At 44.5% G+C, this 10,726-nt stretch overlaps 1 protein-coding gene across 1 annotated transcript in view; it reads right to left on the bottom strand.

Moving 5' to 3' along the window:
* LOC112070359 (guanine nucleotide-binding protein subunit beta-5a) overlaps positions 1-10,726 on the bottom strand; it is a 27,322-nt gene that overhangs the window by 15,513 nt on the left and 1,083 nt on the right. Inside the window, exons 2-4 of the mRNA XM_070438937.1 lie at positions 4,347-4,483; positions 3,361-3,402; positions 74-91 (exon numbers count right to left, since the gene is read on the bottom strand). Coding sequence (XP_070295038.1) covers positions 74-91; positions 3,361-3,402; positions 4,347-4,483 — 197 coding nt within the window. The remainder of the gene's footprint in view (positions 1-73; positions 92-3,360; positions 3,403-4,346; positions 4,484-10,726) is intronic.

The following is a 10,726-nucleotide window of genomic DNA, read 5'->3' as shown; positions in this document are numbered from 1 at the left end:
AGGAGAGATGGTGCCGGCAATGGTCACTGCATGCTCCTAGAGGACACCATTATAAAGATACAATCAGCATCACCATGGTCACTGCATGCTCCTAGAGGACAAATTTGATTTGATTTAGTTTTGATTTGACTGTGTAATTGTTGTGATGCAGGGATCCCTTTCAAAAGGAGACCTTGGTTTCATGGGACTCAAAAGGTAAAAATCTATAAAAATAGTGACACTATTTTGACTAACATTTGGAATGGGGTGGTCAAGTTCGGGCACAGACCCAGTTTAGGGTTCCTACAACATTTTTTTTTTAAACCTTAATCGATGCAAGGTTGGATTTTTTTTCAATATACTGTAATTCCTGATGATTCAACCGCATGAATGCTTCAGCTGAGGTTTGGTACATTTTCCCTGTTCAAATCAATCATCAATTGTGCAAAAAGGTGTTACAGGTGTTGGCATTCAAGGTCAGGAGTTTATGACATCCAGAGTGGTAATTATACCGGGACATTCAGGGGTGTCTATAATACCGTGACATCCAGGGGTGTCTATAATACCAGACATTCAGGGGTGTCTATAATACTGTGACATCCAGGGGTGTCTATAATACCGGGTACTTCAGGGGTGTCTATAATACCGTGACATTCAGGGGTGTCTAGTAATACCAGGACATTCAGGGGTGTCTATAATACCGTGAACATCGGCCAGGGGTGTCTATAAATCACCAGGACATTCCAGGGGTGTTCCCTATAATACCCGTGTGACATCCAGGGGTGTCTATAATACTCTGTGACATCCAGGGGTGTCTATAATACCAGGACATGTCAAGGGTGGTCACATAATACCGTGACATCCAGGGGTGTCTATATATACCAGGACTTCAGGGGTGTCTATAATACCAGGACATGCAAGGGGTGTCCATAATACGCGTGACATCCTAGGGGTGTCCATAATACCAGGACATTCAGGGTGTCTATAATACCTAGGACATGCAAGGGTGTCCATAATAGTGACATCTCAGGGGTGTCTATAATCAACTGCTGGACATGGCCATGGGTGTCATAATACCAGTACAGTCTTTCAGGGGTGTCCTATAATACCAGTGACATTCTAAGGGTGTTCTATCTTTTGTAAGAAGGACCTCATCCACTACCATTTATTTATGGGCTCTGTATAGTAAAGGATGTAATTCAACTGGTAAAATGTATTTTACGTTTTTTTAATGTGAGTCATGAACAACAACCAGTCCATAATGTTTTCAATTCTGCTTGTCGATACCAAATCACTCAAAAGTAGGTTAGTAGGATTACCTGCTCCACGTCTACTCCAAAAGTATTCCAGCATGCGAACAGCGTACTGTCAGACTGTGCACCCGCCATTTGAATGCAAAGGGACATCTATTACAAACACCACAAGGGTAATGACATTCAGCCTACCAAGTGGTGTGTATTCATGGATGTCAAGGGAAGCCAGGTTTTCCAAAAGATGTTAACATATAKATMTATACAATTATTTCTCATTCGYGCAGTGGCGACCTGTCATTCAGGGCAGAGACCCACCTGTTTTTTTGCCCCACATTTTTAGCAAAAAAAATAWATAATTGTATTTCTTTAGGGTTTGTCTGTTATTTTGGCATRAATACGTGTCACATATCAGTTTGCAAACAACGGAAAAAAAAGACGCTGCATACAAACATTTTTCTTGAGCAAGGCAGCTCCAAAATGCAGGTGTTTCAGCCTAGCTCAGTGCTTTCTGTGGCGGTGGGGTCAGGCCAGCGGATAATACGGAGCATTGCYCCGTGATTGGCTCAGTGTTCTGTCACTCACGGTGGACACTACTAAGTCTAAGGGTAGACCTCGAAAATTCAAGCCCCTTGAGTGCTGCTATAGAGTTACAGTAGAAGTGCCCATCCATATGTAGCCCATGTATCTAACGCTGTCTGGCCAAAAAGAATGACATGTCATACTCTCTTTGGCCTGACAGCATCAGATACATGGGCAACACATACGGAGACAGAGAGGCGCTGTTTCAGTCGCTCTGATGGTTTTTTTCTCCTATGAGATTGATGATTCTGGGTGAAAATGACAAATATATTCAGAGATGATGTAACAGATCTTTCTGGGGGGGGGGGCACTGTGGTGGCCAATCAGATTTCAAAGGTGGCCACACCACAAGTCCATAGGACACTGGCCACCACCACAGGTCCATAGGGCACTGACCACCCTGGGGACCACCACAAGTCCATAGGACACTGGCCACCACCACAGGTCCATAGTGCACTGACCACCCTGGGGACCACCACAGGTCCATAGGGCACTGACCACCCTGGGGAACCACACATGTCCATAAGGGCACTGGCCACCAACCACAGGTCCATAGGCTGCACCCTGGGACCACCACATGGACTAGCGCACTGCACCACACAGGTCCATAGGCACTGACCACCCGGGGACCACCACAGCAGCGACTGGACCGCACGGCAGGCCTGGCCACCACCACAGTCCATAGGGCAACTGGACACCCTGACCCCTACTCCACGCACTACCACCTGGCCACCCACAGTCATAGGCACTGACCACTCCTGGGCCACGCCACAGGTCAAGGCATACTGCCCCCAGGCATAGCTGGACCACCCTGGGCCCACGCCACAGGTCCAATAGGCACTGACAACCTGGATCACCACCACAGGTCCCATAGGCACTGACACCCCGCGGCCACGCACAGTCCATAGGGCACTGACCCACCTCTGGGCCACGCCACAGATCCACAGGCGCACTGACCACATCTGGGCCACGCCAACAGGCCATAGGGCACTGACCACCCTGGGCCAACGCACAGGTCCAAGGGCACTGACCACCCTGGCCACCACTACAGGTCCATAGGCACTGACCACCCTGGCCACGCCACAAGTCCATAGGCACTGACCCACCCCGGGCCCGCCAGTAGTCCCATAGGGAACTGGCCACCACCATAGGTCCATAGGGCCATTGACCACCCTGGCACGCAAAGTCCATAGGGCAACTGGAACCACACCAGGGCCACGCTCATAAAGTCCATAGGGCACTGACCACTCCTGGCCCAACGCCACAGGTCCATAGGGCACTGACCACCCTGGGCCACGCCACAGGTCCATAGGGCACTGACCACCCTGGGCCACGCCATAAGTCCATAGGGCACTGGCCACCCTGGTCACCACCACAGGTCCATAGGGCACTGGTCAGTAGTGCAACATGTAGGGAATAGGGTGCCATTCGGGATGCACAAAATGTTCTCGTTCATCCAAAATCAGATGAAATGACTACAGTCTTGCTATTTCTCCAAGCATTTGTCAACTCTATAGCCTTTCTGGACAGAGAAGAAAAGGTTCCCTACCTTGTTAGTGGTGAAGGCATCCCATACAATCACTTTTCCATCCTGAAAAGAAGTTAGATTCAGGAAAAAACATTACAAGTGGCACACAGGCCTAACATTCTCTACATTTCCAACAAAAATGCTAAATGCTACAAATGTTATAACTACTGAAAGCAGTGCATATTGTAACGACCCTGGGTTTATAAGCGCGMAAATCGGCTCTGCCGCACGAGCARGCTTTTGCGGCACAGTCGATAGCGCYCCGGACCTCGGGCTAGAAGGTCGAGGGTTCGAGACCTGCTCCCTGCCTGTTTCATTACACTATTATTTTAAACAAAAACAAAAAACTCAGCACCATGGACAGCGACCGTCAGTATCTCAGAGGTGGCTACTGAAATATACACATCCTGTTTTAGGAYACTTCCCCAAAAACCTCAAATTCAGCGATGATGAGCTAACAAGAAGAGAGGAAGAGGTCGAAGCGAGAGAGGTTTATTCCGCCGAAAATCTGTCCACGAAAATAAGACCACAAAGTGAGGAATTTTTGTATGGAGGARAATGAGTGTCGAAATTTGGTCAGCAAATTTTTTGGGGGGGGAATTGCTCATTTGCTATGCGAGGCTTATTTGATTGAATATAAGTTTCGTAATGGTTAGATTATTACGAATGAACTGATATAAGTGGACGCACGTGGCATTTCGGCCACTTTGAAAAAAACGACTTTATATCGAAGTTGTGCCTGTTGTTCACGTGCACATCTGCCCTCACATTGGCTAGAATGGTCCCACCTGATCTCGACTCCTCCCGCCTGCCTTCCATCTTTGAAGACATCTATTTCCATTGTTAGAGCGGTCACWCGACTATCTTGTCAATATGATACAAAATCTTTTTTTTTACCATTCATTTCAGGTACCACGGACATCGACCGTCCATATATCAAGAGCGGTGACTGCATGAACAATTTTTTTTTAGGACTTCAGAAATCTACCCAATAATCTAAAACTCACCTGTGACGAGCTGACGATCCTCCTCTTGTCCTTACACCAGTCCATGCAGAGAACTTTGTTTCCATGTCCCTTCAGAGTCCGCCGGGTCTTCATGATAAACTGGCCCAGTCCATCCACCTTCTCTGCCACCTGGTGGACTGTAGTAGGGACCAAGATTCTATGTTACTGTAGTAGGGACCAAGATTCTATGTTACTGTAGTAGGGACCAAGATTCTATGTTACTGTAGTAGGGACCAAGATCCTATGTTACTGTACTGTAGTAGGGAACAAGATCCTATGTTACTGTAGTAGGGAACAAGATCCTATGTTACTGTACTGTAGTAGGGGCCAAGATCATACGTTACTGTACTGTAGTAGGGAGTAGGGACCAAGATCCTATGTTACTGTACTGTAGTAGGGACCAAGATCCAACGTCAATGTACTGTAGTAGGGACCAAGATCCAACATTACTGTACTGTAGTAGGGACCAAGATCCAACGTTACTGTACTGTAGTAGAGACCAAGATCCAACGTTACTGTACTGTTGTAGGGACCAAGATCCAACATTACTGTACTGTTGTAGGGACCAAGATCCAACATTACTGTACTGTTGTAGGGACCAAGATCCAACGTTACTGTACTGTAGTAGGGACCAAGATCCTATGTTACTGTACTGTAGTAGGGACAGAGATCCAACGTTACTGTACTGTTGTAGGGACCAAGATCCAACTACAGTTACTGGTAGTAGGGACCAAGATCCAACATTTACTGTAACTCGGTAGTGAGACCGAAGATCCACGTTACCTGGTGTAGTACTGTACGTATGGGAACCGGAAGATCCAATCGTTATACTGTACGTAGCGTAGGGACACAATTGATCCACTGATTATCCAAGTAGGCTCTCAGATAACCTACTATCTGCCTTGACATTCCGTTCAAATTAGCTGCTTCCAGTAGATACGATCTTTACAGATGTGGAATGAACAGACTAAGATACAGCCCGCATCTGGTATAGAGCCTGTTTTTTTACTATAGCAGACCCTTGCGATGGCTCGAGCGGTTTAAGTGCATATTCGCATTTCTTGAAAATCCTCGCCATGGCGTCATTCCCCGCCCACGGCTCCAGGGTTTCGACGACCCTGCTCACAAGCGTCTAGAAAATGGCACACTTAGTCTTCAATTTTTTAACATATACTTGGTGACTTGGATACTGGATAATGTCTTTAATACGATGGAATATGTCCAGGATGATATCCAGCGTGCTCGAGAATATTATCTGTCTCTTGACAAACAGTTTCACATAGCCTCTTCAGCAGTACAATTACTCGTCTGTTTTTGTGTTACGATTTACCAAACGTGGAAACTACTGGAGCCCCAGGGTTGGGTATTAAGGCAGTAAATCCTCAGACTTGATCAACCACTAATTAGGACTCTCCCCTCGTGCATTCCTTTTAGTAAATCTTATTCTCATGTTGAAATAGATCAATTGTACTTTCTCCTGGGCCTGGACATAGTTTTTGATTGTCTAGAGCAATTTTACATTAACATTACGAACATAACGTTCACCCAGAGCTTCTGGAAGGTACCCGGAAAGGTTATGTTTGGGCACTGCAAAAAGCATCAATATGTGTCGCCACATGTAAGTTGACATATTATATACCCAAACCACTGATGTCTGTTCCACATCCACAATGAATAACCATGTTAACTCCATGCATTCCAAACAGTCCAAATGGCGATCTTTAGACGTTGGAATCATAGAGCCATCAAACCATCCATGAAGTATTCAATGGGTCTCCACCACCTAATCACACTATCCGTGTCTTCAACCCAACCATTTGCTCGTAGCAATAGCGTTATAGGAGCCACAACTTTGACTATCTCTCTCTATCCCTCTGCTCATATTTTCATATTAGATTTCCTACTTGATACCTAATCTGGCTGTGCCCAGCGACCTGGCCAAAGATGGTAATTCGCCATTCCGGATGAAATCCAATCGTGTAGCTACTAGCCATTACAGATTACGTGTCTGTAGTATGGGAACCAAGAACCAACATTATGTACCCTGTAGTAGTGGACAAGATCGCGAATACTGTTACTGTACTTGTAGTAGGAGACCATCAAAGGAGGTAATAAAAAATCCCCAACACCGGTTAACTCTTCCTTGTATGTGAGCTGGTTGTACGAGGGACAAAGATCACTGTTGCGTGTCCTTATGAGGAGTTTATCATACCCTGAGGTGAAGTGCAGCTGGAGTCTTAATGTGTTCTAAGCATTAAAAAACCACACCCACCGGGCCTGGGGATTCATATTTAAACCGCAGTCAACGTGTTAAGATGTTAAAAATATCTCTCTGATCTTCAACAAGGTCGACAAACTTGAAGCGATAAATCAGAATGAATACTGTTTTAAACACATTACTCTGGCTGTCTCATCTAAAACCTCTGGGTGCAGATTGCTAGTGTGACCGAAATAGAAATATAGTGGAGTAACTTCACCCCGAAATGCCTAACGCTCTTAAGTTACTCTGCAGTTTGTAGAAATGTGGTCATCTGTCATCTTTTGAACAAATCTCGAGTAATATTAATACCTCGGCGATGCCAGTGGCTTCAAATATAACTGAAATTCCATTTAGAACTGAATATGTAAGAGAATTATTCCTATGATGTTCCTCGTATGACCGGTCCGTGCTCACGTAGGCCTGATATAGCAATATGACAATTACAATTATACGGCATCGTATATATATTTGCTGATATTGGGTTTCGTAGAGTGACATTTTTTTCATGCATTCTATATGCCGGATGGCTGGAAAGCATGTAATTGGTTCGCACTGGGGTCTTCAGTATCGGTGTATTTCAGGACAGCGCACTCCGATTCGACACAGTCTGTGCAGCGATCATCTTTACGTCTCTTGATGGCTCTTCGTTTTTCTCGAATCCCGCTTTTGTTCGAATTCGTGGCTTGTTTATGGTTTAGTCGCAGTAGCTCTCATTCGGAGTTGTACCTCTGTGAAAGGCTCCTCATTTGATATGGGTTGCGACAAATATCATATATATTCCGTTGTCAGAGCAGAATGCGGGCAAGCAAAAAATAAATAAAAAAAGAGTATATTTTTTTGCAAGCTAAAGGAGCGCGGGGCTCACAGCTGATGCGCCGCTCTCCATGACGTCAGGTTGAAAGGACTGTTTTTTGCCTAGAGGAGTAGGTGAGGGCAGGTTACATGCCACGAGAGGCTATGTAGGGTTCGATCATCAAGTGCTGGCGATAGAGTACTTATGATCTGAAAACAAAATTGTTGTCACCTTCATTACCCGCTAATGTGGTAGATGATGCTTTGGACGCACAGAACAAAATAGCTCATTAAGGTGTTTTTCCTTCATACACGCATAATTCTAATATAGCAGAATATTCCCTAGAAGTGGTCAAACACTGATGCGATCATGTGTAGTCTATAAGTGTATACGTTTTGCGCATATGTGTAGAACATGCCTTTACACAAATAATCCCTGCAAACAGAAAATTCGAACATTGCTCTATTCGCATGTATGCATTTTAGGCACATGATATTTACAGTGCCTTCAGGAAGTGTTCACACGGCCTTGAACTTTTTTCCGCGCTTTACAAGATTGTTGTTACATGCGGAACTTAAATATGGATTACATTTAGATGTGTTTTCGAGACGTGGCCTAATCGCAGTCGTTCTATATGTGTACCGACCACAATATCGCCTACAATGTCAAAATGGAATCATGGCTTAAAATATATATATTTTACACATATGCTCAGGAGTGTCTGTATGTAAAGTGTCAAGCTTTTCTGTAGTTCCTATTGTATCATACTCATTTGCAAAAATGTCTACAAGTTGGAGTTTCACCTCATATTATTGATGGTATTGTGTACTATAGTAGGTGGGATGAGCAAATAGATACAACACCTTTAAATTTAATCAACGTTTGAATTCAGGCTGTAATGACTCAAATTCATAGTACTTCCAGCAAAATTAATGATCATTATGTGGACCATACGATTCAAAATAACAAGGGTGTGCTATTTAAAGTAGGGGGGTATGATACTTATCTGAAGGCTCTGTACAAAAATATCAATCACTATCACATGTAAGATAGTGAGCGTTGTTCCAATGTTTCATGGAATAGATGAAAGATTCAAATAATTATCCCAGCAAATGTTCCCATGATTTGCACTTTATTTTACTGCATGAAAAGCGTAGAGTCTACTGTTAAAAATTTTGTGAACCAATTTGTTTACCATCCCGTGTAGTAAGTGTACAGTCTTCTCATGGTACTCTCAGAGGATAATCTATCCAACCTGGACGGTGTGGGCATAGCAAGTTGGTCAGACTAATCGTGCTGGAGGCATTACACCAGGTGCACTCATTAGTGCTGCGGAGCAATAGAAATAGGCAGCCATATGTAGATGTATCGATGTGTTTGTGCACAACACCAATGCGAAGAATGGATCGGCATATAGATTGCGGGAGATGTGCAATGGTGCATGCTGACTGAACGCAGGCAATGTCCACCAAGAGCTGGTAATGCCTAGTAACGAGAATTTAATGTTAATTTCTCTCACACCATGATGGTGCCTAGCTCCTCTCCATGCCATTTTATGATGAATTCTGGCCATCAGCTCCAACCGGCCTCACAGCAGCCTGAGACGCATGTGTTACCGACGCCATGCCCCTAGGACCGAACTCCACATCCGCGCTGCTTTGCCTTTCACACCTGCAGATCATTTCCCTGCAGGGGTCCATCCATGTTCGCACACGGTAAACACGCGATTCATAACTTGGGATTTTGGTCATGACTACATAGCTTGAAGTCTTTCTGCAACACTGTCAGGGGAAGAGACACGTCGTCTCGCAGGGAATAGACTGGCAATCTAGACTGCTGCTCTCTGTCGTAACTCAACCAGGGTATGATAGACCTGGAATGGTAAGTTGCTGTGATGTCGTTAACCTGAATGCACACATTCAGTGGGAAAAGTGGTCACTTCGATCGGCACTGGCACGGCCTCTGCGAGGAAGTGATGAAAACTTCCAGTATAGATTGCAATTGCCCGGTTTTCAACTCTGTCCCGGACAGGTGGCAGACACGGTGTACATGGCGTTGGAGAGTTGGGAGAGCCGTTTGACCCTCGATGGCGTTGTGTGGGGAGAGCGTGTAGCTAGAAACCGCAAACTGATGTGAGTTTGCTGATTGTCAACATTAAGTGAACAGAGTGGCCTCGGTGTTTGGTGGGGTTATGTGTTATTGCGGGCAAGGCCATAAGCCACTCGGATAATGATTTTATCGATGGCAATTTGAATTACACAGGAGTTACCGAGTGACGAAAGCCTCTTGTCGAGGCCTTCAGTCCTCCTCCATCCACCTTTTCCAATTTGAAACAGGGAATGATACGCGGAAACTCATATCACCATAGAAGGGTCTTGGTATAGACTGAAAATGGATTCCCAGTAGACTTCCCTGGCCAGCATAGCTCACCAGACATTACCGCATTGAAGCCTAGTGGTTTTGGGATTGCCTCTGAGATCGAAACGTTTGTCAAGACAGCGTGTTCCAGCTTTCGTCGTCCAATTATCGAAACTCTTCTACACAGCCATATTGAAGAGGAGTTGGGACAATATTCACGGCCCAAATCAACAGCCTGATCAAACTCTATTGTGAGCAGAGAGATGCTGTCCTGCTGAGCATGAGGCAATGGGTGGTCACATGGGCCCACACTACTGACTGGCTTTCTGATCCAAGCCGCCTACCTTTTTTAAAAAAGTTATCTGTGTGACTAGACAGATTGCAAATATCTGTATTCCCCAAATCATTGTTGAAATCCATGAGATTCGGGACCTACAAAGTACATTTATTTTCAATGGGACTGATTTCCTTCCATGAACTGTGTCTGTAAAATCACTTAAATCTCGATTGCCTTTTTATTATGTTCAGTGTATATTTAAGTACAGAAATATACTTCTACAGTATGATTTATTAAAATATCTCACTTCCAAAACACAAAAAAAGACATATTTGATGTACTGTGCGGCTATCGTTATACATCCAAAAATTGAAGTGGACCAATTTCAATTTAGACTATTAACGACCCCAAACTGTATTTTGATATGCACTTATAAACTGTTCTCAGAACTGCAATTTCTCATCTCATCCGGGAGAGTAGGTTTCTCACTATACTACCAAGCATTTCTCTCTCATCTAGCTGAGAAGTAAAGGTTCTTCACTATACCTACCCAAGTCTTTCTCATTCATCTAGCTGAGAAGTAGGTTTTCTCACTTATAACTACCAAGCATGTTTACTTCTCTTTAGAAATCCCAAAATGGTTTCTAGCCCAAAATAAAAAACACATTTCATCAGCATCAAGCGTAATATTT

This window comes from Salvelinus sp. IW2-2015, unplaced genomic scaffold (genome assembly GCF_002910315.2).
Source record: "Salvelinus sp. IW2-2015 unplaced genomic scaffold, ASM291031v2 Un_scaffold1303, whole genome shotgun sequence".
NCBI lineage: Eukaryota > Metazoa > Chordata > Actinopteri > Salmoniformes > Salmonidae > Salvelinus > Salvelinus sp. IW2-2015.
This window is presented reverse-complemented; position numbering and strand designations above follow the sequence as displayed.